The sequence below is a fragment of the Uloborus diversus genome, chromosome 1, assembly GCF_026930045.1.
Source record: "Uloborus diversus isolate 005 chromosome 1, Udiv.v.3.1, whole genome shotgun sequence".
NCBI lineage: Eukaryota > Metazoa > Arthropoda > Arachnida > Araneae > Uloboridae > Uloborus > Uloborus diversus.
The window spans coordinates 230,124,196-230,145,507 of NC_072731.1; the positions used below are offsets into that span (position 1 = coordinate 230,124,196).

The 21,312-nt window shown below is 33.7% G+C and overlaps 2 protein-coding genes across 2 annotated transcripts; both read left to right on the plus strand.

The window, feature by feature from the left end:
- The first annotated feature begins 850 nt into the window (after positions 1-850).
- LOC129219186 (G-protein coupled receptor Mth2-like) lies at positions 851-4,779 on the plus strand. Its single transcript, XM_054853511.1, has 2 exons — positions 851-1,614; positions 4,479-4,779. The coding sequence occupies exons 1-2, from the start codon at positions 851-853 to the stop codon at positions 4,777-4,779; spliced, it is 1,065 nt and encodes a 354-aa protein (XP_054709486.1).
- An 11,449-nt stretch (positions 4,780-16,228) lies between these two features.
- On the plus strand, positions 16,229-20,632 carry LOC129219192 (G-protein coupled receptor Mth2-like). The gene is made up of 2 exons (XM_054853522.1): positions 16,229-16,947; positions 20,353-20,632. The coding sequence occupies exons 1-2, from the start codon at positions 16,229-16,231 to the stop codon at positions 20,630-20,632; spliced, it is 999 nt and encodes a 332-aa protein (XP_054709497.1).
- The last annotated feature ends 680 nt before the right edge of the window (positions 20,633-21,312 follow it).

Consider the following 21,312-nt stretch of genomic DNA (forward strand, 5'->3'; position numbering starts at 1 on the left):
TACTTCAAACTTTCAAAATCTTAACCCTGAATCTGATTTTGAAGATTTTTGCAATTGGAAGTATACATCTAGGACTGAGGGTTGCGAAAATAAAAGTTTTTCAGGTTAAAACGGAACACCCTGTATAACGCATGAGGGTATCCAAGAAGCAGTTTGGTGCTCAAAAAACGAGGCTATACAGGTACGTCAAAAAAAGGTTGAGAAACCCTGCTTCAGAATATTAATGATAAAAAATCGCAAAAGTTAGATTAGACTCGGTTCAAGAAATAGCTTTCCTGATAACCGAAATAAAATACTTATGGAAAGAGGAAAGACAAGGAGCTTACATTACTGTAAAAGATGCTGAGATATAATAATAATCTTTCTTATTTCTAAAGGTACGTTTTTTTTTCTTTTTGAGTGTATTAATCAAACTAAAATTGGCCTTTTGCGAAGCAACGGTACTTATAACGGTTTTGCTAAAGCTCATACAATAAGACTAGTATATACTTCATTAAAACAGCGCCCATATAGGGGGCAAGGGGGGCTCAAACCCCCTCTTTGAAATTAGAACTTCCTTGCTTTTAGTCCTTTTTTCCTTGCAAAAAAAATGTAAAAACATGTCTTCTCCAGCAATTAATGAAAAAGTTATTAAAAATGTCAAATTTTAATAACTCTAATCTGTACTGAAATCGGTTCCTAGGAGGAAAATATCCCATAAACCATGGGAAAAATATCTGAGCCCTCCCTCCCCCCCCCCATTAATTTTTACATATGGGTGCCCTTGCTTTATTCATTTTGTGTTTATATTCATTATTATGATTTTTAATGCAATATTAATGGTGCTTCCCCCCATCTTTTTAGGTTCAAAATGTCGTCCGATGCATCTGAGTTATTCGATTTCTCCACTTATACCACTGAAGTTTGGAATTCAGATGCTTCAGAAAACGGAACAGAACATATTTTCGTACATTATTTTACCACTGTAGATTATAGTTCAAGCAACAGAACATCAACTGTTTCAAGATTTTACCCATTAATCGCTGCGGAGTTAGCTCTTTCTGTATTATGTCTTATACTGTCCATAATAATTTACTCCATTTTACCTGAATTCAGAAACGTCCATGGAAAAAACTTAATTTCTCTCTCCTCTTGTCTGTTAACAACATTCTCTTTTTTAATCTTAGATCTTATTTTGCGCAGACGAATTTCATATTCCTTTTGCTTCCTGATCGCTATAATCATTCACATCACTTTCGTTGCCACATTTTTTTGGACTAATGTTATGGCATATGACATTTGGCGATCCATAACTAAAATGGCGGCCAAAAATCATCACAAGAGCAGCTCCAGGAAGTACCTGAAGTATTCCATTTATGCATGGATTGCTACCATCTTGGCGACAATACCAGCAGCCACTTTCGAAGCAACAGATTTGATTCCACTGCGGTACCGTCCAAGTTTTGGTGTCACGCGCTGTTGGTTGAGCGGATTTACTGCTTTTGCATATTATTTCAATTTACCTGTAGGAGTTATACTATTTGGAAATCTGGTTATGTTCTTATTGACTATTCGTAAACTTTGGATGATCAAGAAAATGACAGCAATTCTCCAAACTAAAAAGCACGAGCAAAGGTGAGAGCCTCCTTTCATAATATTTATTTCTTTATACTTTACTAGTGGTACCCGCACGGCTTTGCCCGTAGTAGAAAATTAAAAGGTCATTTGGTTCGCCCGAATATTTACAAATAATGGATAATGAATTTCTCACCAATCGGCTATGTTCATTTGCTCGCACATGTTACGGTTCCACGTTATGATAATTTCGTAATCTCCTCTTCCACGTTATGATAATTTTCTTGGAGAAATGTTCTTAAAATTGGAATAGAAAAAGAACAAAATCGAATTTTCGAAAAGTTGCTTCGACTACAAACTAACTTTGTGCCAAATTTCATAAAAATCGGCCGAAACGTTCTAGGCGCTATGCGCGTCACAGAGATCCAGATATCCAAAGAGAGAGACTTTCAGCTTCATTATTAGTACAGATTTCCATTAGCAGAGACAAGAAACAGGCTACGAATACTCGCTATTGAGATAAATTTACTTTATCTACCAGTTTGTTGGGGGTTGCATGGGGGTGTGCACCTTGAAGCGATTTTTCAAAAATTCGATTTTGTTCCTTTTCTATTCCAATTTCAAGAACATTTTACGCAGCAAATTATCATAACGTGGTCGATTAAATTACCAAATCATCGTAACGTGGAACCATAACATGTTCAAGCAAACGAATATAGCAAATTGGCGAGAAATTCATCATCCATTATTTGTAAATATACAAGCGAACCAAGTGACCTTTTAATTTTTCTACTACGGGCAAAGCCGTGCGGGGAACACTAGTGGGGAATAAAATGGCACTCGTCGTGTTATGACTGGTGATTTTCTAGATTAGATGATACGATGCACGGCCATAAAAAAAGGATCGATAATTAGGATACGGTAATAGAGATACAGCTATTATGGCTAATTTGCACCCCTACACTTATCATAAAGATTATATTTTCAGCGTACACTGGAATGATATTTTTTTCACTCTTAAATGATAGGAATTGGTAATCTGCAAATATTGTTGACCATGTACGAGGGCAAATCAAAAAGTCTTTGCGCATATTTTTTTTAAAGCCAAAATATGGTTGGGAACACAAAACGAATAATTCCTAGCAGTGACAGTTCCTTTAACCGTACCAGCCGTATCTGCTTTTGCTCGGAAGGCGGAGCTGCTATCAGTCATTTAAGATGACGGTCGTTCTTCAGACGTCCACAGCTTATGAGCAGCGAAATGTTATTCCTTTTCTATGGCGCAAGGGATAAATGCCAAGCTATACGCAGGGAAATGCTCCCCGCGCACGGGGAAGAGTGTCTCTCTTGGAGACTCACTTGAAGAGACACTAGGGGCGTTTGTCTCTTTTGCTCCATAGACAACGAATAACTCTTCGCTGCTCATAAACTGTGGACGTCTAAAGATGAACCATCATCTTAAATGACTGATAGCAGCTCCGCTCTTCCGAACAAAAAGCAGATACGGCTGGTACGGTTAAAGGAACTGTCACTGCTGGGAATGTACATATTCGTTTTGTATTCCCAGCTATATTTTGGCTTAAAAAATAGGCGCAAAGACACTTTTTTGCCCTTGTAAGTTCCCCTTTATGGGTGTTTTTCCTTGAAAAACGTGATCTTGCCCCTCCCCACCCCCTTTTCTTATCTAAAATCTACTTGAGCAAAAAAAATGAATGAACGAAAACGCGAACGATTTGTAACCATAGTGACGAAAATTAGTCCTAAATATCAAAAGCAATTAGCTAGTAAAAAGGTATACTTCTTGAGAAAGCAGGAAATGAAATAGCTATTTATTGGAGCTGTGGGTATCAGTTTTGTTGATGTTAGATAAAGAAGAGTACTGCAGCTAAGATGTTTTTTAGCAGCCTCATACAGTTCTATGCAATTTATTTTAAAAACTCAAATTGATGAACACCATATTTTTAATTACAATCGTTAACAATTGATTTCCTTTATTTCACGAACGGTTTAGAATCCTAGTCTATTAAGATAAAATCTTTAAACAACAGCTTTGGAATAAAATTTTAATCTTCAATGAAAAATTCAAACATCAGGTTATGTAGTAGAACATAAGGAAAACAAATAAATAAATAATGCATGGACAAATTAACTAATAGAATGCTGAATAAGTCCCTCAAGACTCAAATTAGGGCGTTTGGTATATATCAGGGGTGATTGTGTTCCGGTATTTTACCGAATTTCCGGTATTTTCGGACGTATTTCCGGTATTTTTATGTCAGAAAATACCGGAATTATGTTTTTTTGTTATGCTTTTATCTCCCTACCTCCGCAATTTTTTAAAAATTATATAATACTCATCAAATATACCTGCAAGAGCCTTAAGATGGACAAATGTCAAGATAATTTTGTATAACACCAGCTCAAAAGTAACTTTGTAACCCATTAAAATTTTAATCAAATGTACACACACTATTTTGACTCGGACTATTGCACATCACTTACCAGTGGCAATATAGGTAAAGGTACATCTCTTAGTAAAAAATAGTTAGAGAAAATCCACGTTTTACGCAATCATTACTTTCAGTTAATTAACTCTCAAACACTACAATATGCACAAAAAAGTTTAATTTTATGTTTCCTGTTTTTCTTTTGCAGTCCAAATGATTGGGGCATAATTAATGTTAGAGAATTGTTTTTCTAAATTGTGAAATTTTAATGACGTACCTTTATTGGTTACATCGCTGATACGTACCAGTTATACAAATACCTTTTCGGCAGTATTGTGGCAAGAAAGAACATTAAATTAGGGTTTTAAACAAATGATTATTACCTTTTTTCAAACTTTTGCAATGTGTCGCTATTTTCGCCAGAGACCAATGTACTTAAATTATTGATGCTTTTCTTTTCCTATTTTATATCAACAGGCTAAATCTGTATTTGAAGCTGTTCCTCGTCATGGGTATTACCTGGGCGACTGAATTCATACCATGGATGACTGGCATTTTTGAGCTGTATGCCGTGGCAGGTATGATAACAGCGCTGCACGGAGTCATTCTGTTCTTCATTTTCGTTTTCAAGAAAAGGATCTTTCGCCAAATGTGGGAAATTTGCCACCTAGGACAATTACCTACAGTACTGCAAAAATCTGCTAATAACCAGTCAAGCACGTTCTACTACAGCGACACGAAATCGAGTAGTCACAAGGACAGTGTTGAAAGAATATGAAACAGATATTTCTGCATCATGTGAGAGACGATGTGGACTTGAAACTATTATTAAAAACACACGTCGATAGATATCCCTGTCTTATGGTGGATTCACACCCATCGTGACAGCACAAAATGGCTTTCATCGATTGTCATTGGTCCTTCCCTCGAGAGGTGCGACATCGATGGCAAAACATCGATGTTAGAAATTAAAACATCGATGGTATTAATACATCGACCAAAAAAATGTGATGTTTCCAAACATCAATGTTTTAAAACATCGATCTTTTTATCAATGTATAACATACATTTTTGAATATATTACACTAATTTAAGCAATACAAAAGAATACGTACCCGACGAATGTATTGAAAATACTGAACCTCGAATCATGAATATAATTTAATAAGAATAATTTCGCAATATCCTGGTATTATAGTAAGACAAAAATTGATAATATATAAGACAAGCACCGATTAATGCAAACTAGTTATAGTAATAAGGAAATATTTTCAAACTGAATGAAACTAAAAGTAAATTTACATCAAAAAAGGATCTAAGAAAAAATGCATCATAACACTTACCGTCAGTTGAATGATGAGAAAAAGTTGCGCTAATTATTTTAAAAATACAAAATTAATTCTAACAAAAATTTTTAATAGCAAGAAATGTGTGTTGTACTGTTAGTTAATAATTAAACACAAATTGTAAGTAATAGAGGGACGACTTGTTGAGGGAAATCGATAAGTAACCACGAATATTGGTGTTGACAGTTTGGAGAAAAAGAAGTTTGTTTACTTTGTCCCCCAGAAGCGCATTTGTTTTTTCTCAGACTATCCCACCAGTCAGAGAAATATCTCTTTCCTATGGAACAGAAGTTGCCGTCATTATCAAATACTTTAAAGCAACTTTTACCATTAGATGCAGTCACATAGGAATAAACTAAACACGCGCATCAATATTTTTTCCTTTTCCCCCTCATTCACATAGATTCGTCTTAACTGGCCGTTTGCCAACTCCAAAGCAACTGTGGGCAGACAGTACGCATATTGTTGCTGTCCCAATAAGTGTGAATCGACTAATAGTAGCACTGTTTTGTGCAGCAATATAAGCCTTCATCAACGACATTGCCAGTGACTGTGTTTCGTCAGACTTTAGAACAAATATTGAGTGAAAATGAACTTTTGTTAGTGACAAGTGTTTCCTACGCGTTCGTGCTCATCTTAATGAAGTTATTTGTGTTATCGGTTACACTTAAAATGTTTTTCGATGGATTTCTAACTATGTAAAAACATTCTGTGTATGTATATAACATTTATAATAACATGAAAAACTGTAGCATTTGAAATAAAAACTGTAGCGTGAAGACAAAAACATTTTAAATATGTTTAGTAATCTGTTATTGATATGTACATCGGGGGTGGTTCAAAAATGCATGTAAAAAAAAAGTTTCTCCTAGATACCGGGACACCCCTCAATATCTTTAGACTTGTGGATAGCAACATACTGGAAGAATTTTAGTTTCCTATTTCAACTGAAAGAGGGTGCTCAACACCCTCCTTCAAACTTCAATACTATCTGGAGGGGGGTTAAAAAATACATCGAACTGAAAAAACATTGCTACATAATATAACATACACTAGAAATATACATATACATTGCAATAAAAAATATTTACAAAAAAAACAGCTGGGGAAATTAAATATTCCTTAATTTGTGGCATTTTCTATGATACGGCTAATGTTAAATTAAGGGGTAATTGAGCATCGTCTTAAAATTTGAGTAAGAAGCTAAAACTTTTACAACATAATACTATTAGTAAATTTAAAAAAAATAGGGGGTGTCTTGGACTCTAGCTAAAAAAAAAAAAATATTTTTGAACCACCCTAATGTATATGTATAGTAAGTTGGGGAAAAAGAAAACAGAATTTCAATATTTCAAATTTGGGTCCTTCCCTTTCTTTTGGATCAAGAGAGATATAAAATTTTATGCACTGTGCTTAAGACTCTTTGAGAGTAACTTGGCATGAAAAATTTTAGTTTGTTAGCGAATGACTTTTACCCCCAGTGTGTTTCCTTTTCCCCAAGAGACTATGGTGTGGTGTTTCTAAAACACCCTGTTTATTTTCCCATAAGGCTCAAGCATAGATATAATTACATCATACAGGAAAGAGTTTTAATGTCCCCAATGTCTCCGAGCTGAAATTAGATACAGAATCCCATGTTAAACACGCATTGGATTCTGCATATTTTTGACACCAAACTTGTCACCGACTTGTCCATTATCACCAAGTTGACATCGAACTGTTAGTGATAAAAAAAACTTGCAGAAATTAATATTGATTTTCCATAAAAATGACGAAAGAGGCCTTTTGGAATTTCCGATTGCTATAAAAAAAGAAGGAGGAGTACTACTAGGCCATTTGGAGCGGATACAGACTAATATTTAAGGGGAAGGGGGGGGGGGGTTGTTGCATATAGGGGCGGTTACTTTTTTTTATAACCCTGTACATACATATGTGCATAAACGCATACGGATGTCACGAAAAAACTCATTATAATGGGCTTGAGAATACTCAAAATGGAAGTTCGGTTGTGCACCTAATTAGACATGTTATGAGTTTAAATAGAAGGCTAAGACTAGGTTCAGGTGTGCCGACGAATGGCAATTTCATGGTGCAGACTGCACCATTAATTTTTTTAGAGGTTATCAATTTTAGAGGGTTTTGTTCTGGAAGTGTTTTTGTTATTGGCGGTGAAATGCTCTATAGCATTTTAAACAGGTGCACCATCGGACGGGGGGGGGATCCCTGTTAGATGTTTCAAAGCATTTCTTATCTTCTATTTGGAAGAACGATGAATTTCTGTTGTATATTTGTAATCTTTTCATCGTTTCCTTTACGAAATACGTAAAGTTATTTTTGAACAACGGATGTAAATAAAGGGAAATCATTGGGAAACAACACCCAAACATATAATTTGGAAATACGAGTTTTCTTGATTGATGCAATGTATTTATTCCTGCGACACATTATAACTTTCCGTCTCTTTGAAAAAAAATGAAACACTTAAGTTCTAAAGATATTAAATGTTACACATGGCTACTTTTCTTTGCCAGCAATAAGCAAGAATCAACAGCACCGAAAATCTTCAGACACGTGTTGAACACTTTTCGAACACGAACACTTCTCCCCTTTTTAAGAACATTTCGAAGCATATTTTTGGAAACATTTTATAGACACTTCTGAACAGGAAACCACACCACACGATAGTGTAATAATGAAACTATTTTGAATAAGTAGTAATCATAGACTAATAATAAGAGTAGACCGAGCTGTCGCAGACTTGCTGATGAAAAAATTGGTTCATGGATACATCATGTGACTGGTGGAGACTTGGCGAAAACTTTGGCAGCATGGTGCAACATTATCTATAGTTTGGCACTCGACATGTATTTTAAGACGTAATGTGTTTTCATTATAATTTTTTTTCCAGGTGCAGAGATTGAACTGTTTTTCTTTTAGTTATGCATTCATTATTTTGACATTAGTAATTAGTTTTTGATCACAGTTTTCAGTAACTTTTATTTCATTTGGAACTGCTACGTCTGCTTGGCGTGAACGTAATGGCGTAAACGTTTTGCGTTAACGCAAAAATGTACTAATCGGTATCTTAAATTGAAATTGTAGTTAAAAATCTTACCGTTTGCCGATTCTTTTTGGGCGCTTGCATCTTCAATTGCTCAGAGAGTTATTGAAATTGATTAAAGAAAATGCACAGTACTATCTAAACGAAAAATTCACTATATTAACAAAATATTTACAACTTAGAGTAACAAATTTACAAATCGGACTCCATAAAAGATCATTCTTCCGTGTTCCATCAATTTTATTTATTTTATTTCTCGCGGGCGTTGATCGTCTGCTACGATCAATACCCGCTGTTGCTCGGATATCCACCAGTCACATGGTTTGGACCGTCGCACCCAGCCGTGCGGGCAACCCGGACGGTGGAACCTAAGGCTTACGGCTAAGTGGTGGGGGGGGTGTGAGGAGAAAAGTCACATGGTTTGGTTTATGAGCAGCAAAAGAGTTGCCATAGCTCGGTCTATTCTTATTATTAGTCTATGGTAGTAATATAAAAAGCGCTGTAAAATATGCTTCTCAACACATAAGTTATTTGCCCTCGCGTCCCTTTTATCTAAATACGTATATGGTCTCAATGTCTGCCGAAATTTCCAGAAAAACCGCCAAGTTTAACGAGTTTCAGTGAATAAATGCAAGACATTTTTCACACGATTTGTAGATGCATGCGGACGGCGAAATTGCAAGATCAATTTCTTGCCAAGTCTTTAAATTTGGAACTTTTCTCAAAATTTCGACAGACTTTAAGACCTAATATCTTGATAATGGGTGGAGGAAGGTAAATAATTTTTACTTTATAAAATATGTCTCAAGATGCTCTTACGATTGATATACCTATTTCATTTTTATTTTTATTTTTAATATTACATTATTCGTATCATTCCCAGGTGAGAAAACTTTTCAGAACACTTGTCTGGTTCGGTACACTTTTTTTTACAATTTTAGGAACGCACTTGAGAGCATTTTTCGAACTCTCACACGTGTCCCTTCTTTCGAAACACTTAAAAGCACACAATTTGAAACATTTGTGAAGCACTCATCTTTTTCAAGATTTTGAATACATTTTCTTACTAGTTTTTTCTGTCTATTTAACAGCTATCTCGCCTGGCAGACGTGAATCGCCAGACAGTCAATTGTCCAGTCTTCTACTAGGAATATCCGTTCTTTACAAAGACATTCGTGACGCCCGTTGAAGACAAACAAAATTTCTAGTAGTGTCATATTGAGAGATTCTGTTGACAGGCAGTTGAAGAAAGCTGTTGTAATCATATTTTTGAGAATGAAAGCGATCATTTAACATGTGTGCCCTAACGTGTTCCTAAATGTTCCCCCATTCTGTTCTCAAATAGGTTCCAAATTTTTATTCAACAAATTTCCTGAGCAGGACACATTTGGAAGAATGAGCACATTTCAGTACACTTTCTATTTAGCAGAGCACGTTCGGAACACATTTAAGTGCATATTCCATTCAACTGGAACTTTTTTTTTTAATTTAAATGCTCTAAATTTGTTTCTTAGGTACACTTGGAATTTGCAGAGTGATTGTTTCATTATAAGCATTCGAATACAAAATATACACCACAATAGCAAACACTGTAAGGCAGTGGTACCCAACCTACGGCCCGTGGGACAAATGTGGCCAGCGAAGTGGGTCAATGTGACCCATTGTTATGTTCACTATTGCAAATCAAAAAATATATTCTTTGTCTTCCCAAAACGACTGAGCATCCTTATTTGATACTGTGAATGATTGTCACGAATTTGAAGTCAAATAGTTAGAAATAGGTTTCTAAAAAACAGATGAAAAACTGTTTTCTTTACTAATAATAAAGCTGAAAGTCCCTTTGTCTGTCCGGATCTCTGTCTGTCCGGATCTCTGTCTGTACGGATCTCTATCTGTCAGGATCTCTGTCACGCGCATAGCGCCTAGACCGTTCGGCCGATTTTCATGAAATTTGGCACAAAGTTATTTTGTAGCATGGGGTGTGCACCTCGAAGCGATTTTTCAAAAATTCGATGTGGTTCTTTTTCTATTCCAAATTTAAGAGCAAAATTCTCATAAGATGAACGAGTAAATTACGAAATTATCATTACGTGGAATCGTAACATGGGCACAAGCCAATTGGCGAGAAAATTCACCATACATTATTTGTAAATATACAGGCGAACTAAAAGACCTTTTAATTTTCTATTACGGGCAAAGCCGTGCGGGTACCACTAGTAATAAAATAAACATGCAGCAATAGTAACAGCAATTCTTCGTTTGTAATTTTCCTTCCTTTCATTGTTTTCGAATGCTATCTCTAGTTGGGGCAAACCTAACCAGGAAGCAGTGTGAAGGCTAGTTTGATTGATCGACGGTTTCTCACCGAAATTCGCTAAATCTGGCAACTTTGCTTGATATTTTGGCAGAGTTTAGGACCTCATATTTCTATAACGGGGAGACGAGAGCAAGTAACTTATGCGTCCAAAAATATTTTTTACTATGCTCTTTCGATTAATACTTATTTCCTGTTAAAATTTTGTAAAAATTTCAATTCCACTGGTGTCACAGCACCCTTTAATTACGCATTTACCTCATGTTACTTTCAGCATTAAGGTTAAACTTTTTCACTAATATTTATAACGATAAACAAAACATGCTTTTGTTTGTAAGGTTTTGTACATAGTATATACTATGCACGATACCTTACAAACAATCAATGCACATATATAGTTTCAATCTTGAGGCATCCCAAGACGTTTATGACAGCTAAGGCTTAATTTCTATGGGAAGCTCTCAACTCCTACACTTCTTTCCTCAGCACAGAATCTCAGCTCCTATATCTCTTTTCTATTTTCCGTGAATTTTTACATATTTGGCAAAATTCAGACTGTTCACATATTGAAATAAACCCTCAAGACTTCTCTGAAATTGCAAAGGCTGTCTTCAAGACTCACGGCTACATCTAATACGACTTTCATAGACACGACAAAGAGGAAAAAAAGGCTTTCCCGAAGTATAGATTCCCCCACTTCTTTTGCTAGAATTTCAGATCTGCTGACGATATCTGAACATGGTATCTGGAATATCCTTAACAATATTCGCAGAACTTTTGATTTGTCATTCCATTTTTGCTTGCGTTATTGCGTCATCATATGCCCGTGACGAAATCGGATATGTCCAACACCAGAAATCCGCTGGAAATTTTTTAGCCTAATTGGAAAGGAAGCAAGAAACATTCACTTTACTACGGTCGATTTTTCGTCAATTGTCAGGGACAGATTTATATACTAAGAGCTGAGTGAAGTGAAAACACACTTGGAGGTTTAACTTTGACTTTCAATGAAACAGATTTTTAAAACTTAAATCGTGTAGATGAATAAGCTCGGAATTTGGTAAGTATAAAATATGCTGCAGCAATATTATTACAATTTTTTTAAAATCTTTTGAGCAATCAAGAAGATTGCTTACTGATCTCATTGCGACCTCATCCTGTGGTTTTACAGGTTGGAACAGCCACATGATACTTTTGTTGAATATCAGATCAAGAAGTATCGGAAATAATCACTCAACCTTAATTTTTATGCCAAAATTTATCGGAAATTTACCTCTGTGTTTTAATTGGTACAAAATCAATTTACAGAGGTGTGAAAATTATTAGAATAATTGTGAAATTCATAGTAAAATCTTGTTATATCAAAGAAATAATGCTTTATTTTAAAAATGTTGATACATTGAATATTTAGTAGATATCTTCATATTTTTTATTAAAGAGTTGATCCGTTTTGGCATTGTTTTCATAAGTTTTTGGCAATTAATTTGTATGTCCTCGTCATGGTACCAAATTTGAATGAGTTCTTCTGTGAGACAACTCTTGTTTGGGAAGTTCTATTTCTTTAATTTTTTCTTTACAATGGTTCAAATACTCTCTATTGGGCTCATATCTGAACTGTTTCTATGCCGTGAAAGTGTTTTTATATATTTTTTTCATTCAAAATTTTGGTCACAGATAAAGCTTCAAAACACATAACTCCATCATGCCTGAATATGAAGTCTCTGTTTGGAAACCAAACTTTTAACTATAAAACCTTTGTTCAAGCACATTTTCATGCTGATATTGGGTCATCATGCCTTCTACAATGCTTAAATATTCAGCACCCTGAGCGGAATTTATACGCTCCAATCCATAGTTTGGGTGGGGTGTTTAACCGTTTGTGTAATGCGACTCGGGGAAAATACTTTACTGGTACTTCTCCTGACATACTGATGGCACTCTTTTGGTATTTTAAATATTGATTTATCAGAAAACTGTACCTAAAAGGTAAAAAACACCTTAGTGCATGTAATTTATTGGGAAATATTGTCATAAAAAAGTTTTAGCCACATTTATAAACAGTTCTGAATTTTTAGTCAGTATGAAATAAATGTAATTTTAGGAAAAAGACTGAACAACTTGAACTTAACTGAATAATTAAAGGAAAACAAATGTTTCTCACCTTGGCCTACTTACTTACAAATAATGGTTTATGCACAATTTTTGTCCAAGTAAGTCTCTTTGCGATAGCAAAGTTGATTTTTAGTGCTCTTTAAGAGGATAGCGTGTTCCGGGTTCAACTGAGATGAGCTTTCTACGAATGGAAGAATCCTCCATACACTTAGAGAAATTTTTAATTCATGATCAGTTGTTTTTCTCTTAGTTTTGGCGATATGAATCAATTTCCTTTCTCTCTCTCTGTTTTTGAAATAAATTTACTTTCCTACTGCTTTCCTCACTCTGGAATTTATATATTTACATTAGAAGTTCAAAGATATTTTTACTTTACACACAGATGCTTGCAAAACTTTTGGTTTTTTAGCGCTTTCTTGTTGTGTATAGTGATTTTCTTGGATGAGACACTTTGTTGCAGCTAGTTTCCAAAGAAAAATTTCGCTTGCTTCACTCATGATTAGGCAATTCGCAACTCCAGAGCTCGAATAGGCTAACTTGTGGTGATTAACAATACTACCGAAAAGGGCAAAACATTCCATTCTACGTGTTTTCTTTGGGGTTAATTACAGGCTTCAGATAGTTTGTGGTGTAATGTAATTTTAGAAGACTAGAACAGAAAGCTTCCCACAAACATGATGAAAAATTTCTGTCATTCATTACACGTCAAAGCAAGTTATAAGTTACGGCATGTGTTTGTTTTACCCTTTTCATCCGCCATTAGACAGTGGTTGCAGCGCCACTATAGTTTATTGGAGTTGCGAATAGTTCTTTAACAAAAGAAAAAAAGCTGCCGATTATAAACCAGTTAAAGCTGCGAAACAAATTGCATTAAGAATAAAATAATACTTATGCCGACCCCAAGGAAAGAATATAAAATACTAGCATAGCAAGCTGACAGTTTTATAAATTTTATTTTAAATTCGATTGTTAATCAAACACATTCTTTATACAATGTGAACAATGTATTTACTTTAGATCAAATGTTTCTCTATTCATAAATGTCAACATTTACCAAAGTAATTACCCAAAAACTACTCTAAAGGATTGAAAAAATGATTGGAGTAACAAAACAAATTATCCTTCTTGGATTATTGCAAGAATATACAAAATTATTCGAGAAAAACTGAAAAAAATCACAATCGTTCTAATAATTTTCACACCTCTGTACTTTATATTCAAAATCGGCATAAAGGTTATGAGAAATAAATAAATACCTTTGCGCTGAGGAACAACTGGAGAAAACCAGTGCTATAATTAGGTCGGTTTTCTCCAGTTAGAGGTTATGGATTAGCTACAACTGCAGCTTTTTGGTTTAAGGCCTTGAAAAATCAAACAAAATTCATAAAAGAAGAATATTTGATTTAATAATGCTTGAATCATAGTTTAAAATTACTCTTAGTTGTAAAAACTGTTTCCGTTTAAATAATGACTACATATTATATTATTTAATCACAAACTAACCTAAGCTATCACAAATCTAACCTAAAAACTTTGCAAATTGGGCCATTTATACAGCCTTTAACCTGGCAAAAATTTCCGTATTCGGATAGTTGATATAATCTTTAAACGAAACGCCAATAATGCCGAAGAGAAAGAAGAAAGTTTCGTAACTTTTTAACCGACTTCAAAAAGGAGGCGGTTATCAGTTCATACCGTATGTATGTTTTTTTTTTTTTTTTTTTTTGTCCACTCATAGCGTCTCACCTAGTGAACCGATTTTGATGATTCTTTTTTTAATGGATAGAGGATGGCTCAACTTAGGTCCCATTACTTTGTTTTACCATATTTGTTCTTTAGATAAAAAGTTATGGGCAAAAAACAGTAAATTTCCCTATTAAATGATTAAAATCATATTGTAGCGAAGTTCGCTCTTTTCATCCGTGGATAACGGTGGCTCAGTGGTAGAATTCTCGTCTCCCGCACGAGCGACCCGGGTTCAAATCCCGACTAGGACAAAGTGAATTTTACTAAAATTTCGTTTCTACTGTTTCCCGTATTTTCTCTAATCTTCTATTAATTTCTGTATCTTTCCAAGTCTGGAAAGTTCCAGCACTTTCTCAAGTTGTATATAAGGAGATGTAACGTTCATTCGTGGTTCTGAATAAAGATCTCGAGTTGAGACTAACGAGTATTCGCTTCATTTGGCTTTCACATTGTCTTCGCTATCTTCATCTACGCGACAATATGAAACTCATTGTTATAAAAGTTTGGTGCCATATAACTGTAACATTAATTGTAATGATAATTTTGAATAAAGGCTTTTCTAAAGCAATACAGTGATATAGAGCCGCACTTCTTACTAGGTAACTTCTTACTTTTACTGAAATATCTACATTTACACTAAAAAGAATGAAAAAAAAAATTTTTGAAAAAAAAAAAATAGAACCTACTTCAAAATTGCTCTAAAAAGTGAAAAATAATTTTATTCTTTAAACACCATCGATAATACTTTTAAACATAATTTTTGAAGTTGGAGCAAAAACAAAAAGTAAAATCCATTGTAACCATGCTTCGTTCATATTTTTATCAAAAAATCAGCCGTTTTTGCGCCAACTTCAAAAATTATGTTTAAAAGTATTATCGATGGTGTTTAAAGAATAAAATTATTTTTCACTTTTTAGAGCAATTTTGAAGTAGGTTCTATTTTTTTTTTTCAAAATTTTTTTATTCTTATACTTTCTTGATCATCAAGAGCTAAACGATACTAACAGGCAGCAAACGAAGGGTCCTTTAAAAGAAAATAACACTACAATAGAACTTTGTTTATCCGGGCTAACTTGACAATCCGGATTAATAAAAAGCCGGATAATCTGGGTAATATGAAAAATAAGCAGAAAAAAATATTCAAATAACCAGAAGTACCTTTAATTAGCAAAAGCAATTCTTCGCAAGAAAATTACATTGCACTATTCCGCACAATCCGCACTTTATCATTTGACTTATTAATTTACGCGTCAGCTGCAATGGTGTCGGAGTCGCTCTCCAAGTACGTCATGATGTTTCTGAGACCGTAATAATTTATTGCGCGATCTAAGGGGAAGTTGTACATTTAATCAAAATAAAAAGCAAATGTTTGGCGCATTTATAGTCCAGCTAATATAATTCAAAAAGATTATTTGTGTGAATTTATAACTTTTTGAAACTCCAAAATTTGATGCGGGTAAAAGAGATTTTAAAAGGTTTTGCTGTAATTAAAAAAAATAATAATAAAATGCATCAAACAAAAAGTACTCATGTGTATGATTTGAGGTGTGAAAAGTTGAATCAAATGCGTGCTATTCATTTTCTTACCTTTTCTGCAGGTGATATAAGTCAAGATTTTGTCTTCAAATAGAAACAGAATCCTTTGAGAATGGAATTCACGTCGACTGCGTTTTCAATGGAGGAAAATGTCACCAGCAACTTTTCTTCTAATTTGGGATTCATCAGAAACCATACTGGCTTATCAGGAACAGCCCTTATAATATACACTATAATTAGAATAGAAACAATGTTATCTGTGATATGCTTAATTATATCTGTGATTATATATGCCATACTGCCAGAGTTTAAAAACCTGCATGGGAAGAACCTTATGTCGTCTTCAATCTGTCTATTGATTGCACTAAGCTTAAGACTAGTAGACTTTATTCTTCGACATCGCATACCCTCTACACTATGTACTATTGTAGCAGTTATCATACACATAAACTATCTGGCATTTTTCTTTTGGACAAACGTTATGGCGTATGACATCTGGAAATCAATAACAGGCATGAAACAAAAAAAGGAGGTATTTCGTCATTCAAGGAAATATCAAAATTATTCCTTGTATGTGTGGTCTGCAACGTTTCTGACAGTTTTACCGGCTCCTATCCTTGAAATGACCAATTGGGTTCCCACTTACTATAAGCCACAGTTTGGAATCAGGCGTTGCTGGTTGAATGGAGTTGCAGCTTACAACTATTACTTCAATTTGCCAGTGGGAGTCATTCTTGCCGGAAATATGTGCCTTTTCCTCTTGACACTGAAAGCACTCATCGCGATTCGGAAGGTCACCTCTGTCCTTCAGACAAAACAGCACCAGAAAAGGTAATTTTACTGGAAATTATTTTTTCGTCGCATCAGTAATTCGTTAGTTTCTATGCAAAATAAACTACTTTTGTTGCACTTACGATTCATCCTAAGTGAAAACAAATCTTTCATGTATCTTCTAACATTTTGCAACTTGCCTCTCCTTGAAATCCGTGTCGAAATTGTGGCGGTAGAGATGATTAGTGGCGCCATCTTTCAATGGTTAATCCAGTTACTAACAGTGTGTTAGGGATAATGATGGTCACTTGCGAGGTGCCTTACAACATTATAATCGCTTTTGTAGTGAGTTAAAAAGGCAGAAAAGGCAAAGTGTCTCACATTAGACAAAAACTGGAGAAATATGCAAGCATTTTATTAATAGTTTTATCCTGTTTTATATCGTTTTGGAATACTGAATAAGATGACTGCCCCTGTGTGCCTAAAGATATTCTATGAAGCGCAAAAACAATATTTTAGATTAATTAGAAACAAAAGAGAAAAGTAAATACCGTTCATTTTAAATACAAGTTATTTGGCTAGTTGACAAAACTACCATTTTCGAAATGACACGCCTTTTCAAAATTCATTGCAGTTATTTTAGATCATTCATGGAAATAGATTCCACATTAATTCCAAGTCTACGTACTCCAGTTTAGGTGGTAAAATGAAATAACCGTCAAAAGGTACTTCTTGAGAAATATAGCATAATAAAAAATGTTTTCTAAATCTCCTAACAATCCTCCTAACAACACTTCTCAGTCATGTTTCAACAAGAAGGGAAAATAATTGTGCGAAAAAGCCAGTTACAGTTTATATAATGTAGAAGAAGGATCATTCCACGTCAAATTGCCTAAACTAAATAGTCAGTCGTGCCGTCATAACTCAGATTTTGTCCATTATTTTCTTACGAATATGAATCTATGAGATAAGCTCAAATTAATTTTTTAAATGAAAATTAAGCTTTGGAATTTTTTTTTCGAAAATTTGATTTTTGATGAGTCATCTTTTTGGTATAAATTTAGAAAAATCTCTAATTTCTTCATTTTGCAACCAATTAAGCTGAATCGGGTATCAATTTCAAGCTAACACTTCTCTTTCAGTATAAGCAACAGAAAGTATTTTGTGAATAGTGGAGAGGTGCCACCGCTCATCTAAAATCAGTTTTTAACCTTTTTCAACTGGGAGAAGAATTAATCATATCTTCGGATTACCAATTAACATCTACATCATTTTTTTTTTTTTTAATTTGTGTGTGTAGCATAAATAAGTCATTATCTTGCTATGTTCAAAAACTAGTAGGGTAGTTTTTGTCGTTTTGAAATAAAATGATTAAGTTTGCCATGCAGTAAATTTACTTCGAAAATAAATTTTCTATAACTTTAAAGTCCTTTTAAGCTTAAAAAACCCCAAAAACATTTGAACACTAATCATACTCGAATGTCAGAAAATAAAAATTGATTTGTATCAATCGTAAATCATTAAAAATTTGTTCACTTTGGAAATGAAATGTGCAGAAAACCTCCATTTCAGACTTGACAAAAAAAAAAAAAAAAAAAAACTGTTGGTTGAAAATGTATTAAATATTAAGAATAATAAATAGAAGAACAGTTTAAAAATATTTCTGATGGCCTTCTTTTGCATTTTTAAACACATTCCAAAACCAAAGTTTCCACTAAAAAAAATTACAGTTGAAACCAAACTATTCGCAAATCCAGTTCTCGAATGCGCTACCATGCGGTGATTTACAAAATTCAATAAAAAGGTAAAACATTGCGTTCCACGTGTGTCTGTTGAGATAAACATAGGCAGTTTGTTATGAGTATTTATTAACACATTCTCGCATTCGATGTGTCTTAGACTGCTTTCAGCAACAGAAATTGTTTTGTCCCTAAATGGTATTCTCGAGCTTCTCAAAGTAATATTAGTCTCCATTTTTTTCCCCCCTAAAAAGTGAGTTGATTGTCGTAAATAGCGAAAGTGTAAACAGGAGAAAACTGTGGATTCACAAACTTCTCATTGGCATGAAAGTAACAACGAATACGCTTGTTTGTTCGAAGTTTTTTTTTTTTTTTTTGAAAGAGGATAACATTTTACCGGGTAACAATTTTTTATTGTTTTGTGTGAATTTGTATTCGCATGATTTTTTTAATCTAAAGCTCGATTTGATAACATTAGCTGAAGAATTAGGCTTTCAGCTCGCCTTATTGAAAAATAATTAATTTAACTAACCTTATTTTACTGCAGCATTTTGTTGGAATGGACAGCATGCAAAAATATTCTTGAAAATAAAATGAAAACTGTTTAACCGAGAAAGAACGTTTAGAATTTGATCTAGCAAAAACAAAAGCTGAGAATTTTAATTGCTAAAATAGTGAGCCAACTTTACTTTATTGCTCACATTATCGGCTGAACAGTCTCGCCAAAAATTGTTTAGGGTCACAGTTTTAGTATTGTACAAGGAAAGAACCCTTGGTCAGATTTCGTTTGCCATTTTTTTTATGAGTGGGTAAAAACGGTAGAAAAATGGAAGCTTACAGAATTCGAAAAGTGTAAAGAAATAATGGAAGATCAATTAAAAAGAAAACCACCACTATATATCTGTGAAAATTTCATTGATGATTTGCATAGAATAACAAAATTAAATCATTTAATAGAGAAGTAAGAAACTTACGGAACTGAAAAGTTAAAATTTACCGATTCGGCAATTTGAGAAATAACTCAGTTACAAATGTAAAACAATTAGCGCTTGCCAAAAGAAAACAAAGATATATGATCTCCCTCTTTTGATAATCAATCGTATTTTCATATAATTAAATTATCTATAGTTAAATGTTGTTCTTGTCAGTTTTATGGCTACAGTGAAAATGTAGTTCTATCAAGAATTGATAAGTATTGAATTCAAGATAGTGGAACTGGCTTCTTCAGAACTACGAACTACGTGATTTGCATTAATTTCTAACGTTTTAATGCTTCTTGATTTCTCATTTTTTTTCTACGTGGGCCAGAATATCCACAGTACTTAAAAAAATAATTTAAAAATATTAAAACAAAAAAATCATACTACAAACAAAAATTACTAGACTTATTAGCATTTTATACGCTACAGTATGCGTTTGTTTTACCTTTTTCATCCGCCATTAGACGGTGGCTGCAGTGCCCCTATAGTTTATTGGAGTTGCGAATAAATTAATTTTGAACAAGCAATACTGCAGAGGATAAATATTAATTGGTTCTAACGAAATCTTTGAAATACAAAATAATGTTTATTATAATATTCAAAGCGAATAAAAAATATGAAAAAGAAACGGAAATTAACATCACAAGTTTTGGAATCCTAGAATGAGCACCTTGGATGCAATTCTGGATTGCGAAAACTTTTAATCTGTCAAAAATGAATTTATTTTATTTTTCTTTCTTCTACAGGTTAAATCTATATTTGAAACTGCTCTTGGTGATGGGGATCACGTGGTTGAGTCTCTTTCCAGCTTGGGTTACGGGAAATTATCATTTATATGCGTATGCAAGTATGCTTACAGCCTCACATGGAGTTTTACTGTTCTTCATATTCTTGTTCAAAAAGAAAATCTTAATGCAGATTTGGACGGCCTGCAAGCATGGGAAACTGCCAGTAAAGAAAACATCAACTAGTGTTCCAACAACGTCCACCAGCTCTAATAGAACTGACGGAAAATTTTCTACTTAAGTTCAGACTCGAGAAATGTTGTAAAATTAAATAAATTTAGTTTTAATTATAATCTCATAGTTATGTGGTGAATTTCTTTCATACAGAAAAAAAAAATCACGTCCGTCAGTTGTGTGATTCAAAGTTACGTTTAGCACGTTTCAGATTTTTTAGTTTTAATAGTTGCCAACATTTAAAGCAAAGTTACTTCTCAAGTGATAAAATCTATTTTGTTGTTTTTAATTACTACATTTTTTTTATTTATTTATTTTTTTATTTGTTTATTTATTTTTTTTTTTTTTGCATTTTACTTTATGGTATTTCATTTTGTTATGCAAAACTACTCTAGAACCTCAAGTAGTTTAAATCCCTTTTTACTGAGTTTCAACTTAATCAAGACATTTCTTTGTATTTTTTGTTGGCTGTTTTTCTATTTCTATGTACAGAGTAAGAAATATTAAACTTTTTTTTTGTAAGATAATGAAAATACTGTAAATCCTATTCTGTTTTCTGTCCGACCGTTTGTAAAATCTGTTAATTTCTAAAAAATATACCTTGTTTATTCGAGATTTGTGATGTGTTGGTTTGTAAAAAATAATTCACGTGAAAGCCTTTTCACTAGAGTAGTTTCCTCTGTACAATCTAAAAATATTTAGAAAATCAAACGTGACAGGACTTAGTCAAGATAATTTGAGTTATTT

Bases quoted from the DNA above. Each gene is read 5' to 3' on its own strand.
- LOC129219186 (XM_054853511.1), top strand. From the start codon at position 851: ATGTCGTCCGATGCATCTGAGTTATTCGATTTCTCCACTTATACCACT. The intron at 1,615-4,478 runs GTGAGAGCCTCC...TTATATCAACAG, and splicing joins ACTAAAAAGCACGAGCAAAG to GCTAAATCTGTATTTGAAGC.
- LOC129219192 (XM_054853522.1), top strand. From the start codon at position 16,229: ATGGAATTCACGTCGACTGCGTTTTCAATGGAGGAAAATGTCACCAGC. The intron at 16,948-20,352 runs GTAATTTTACTG...TTTCTTCTACAG, and splicing joins ACAAAACAGCACCAGAAAAG to GTTAAATCTATATTTGAAAC.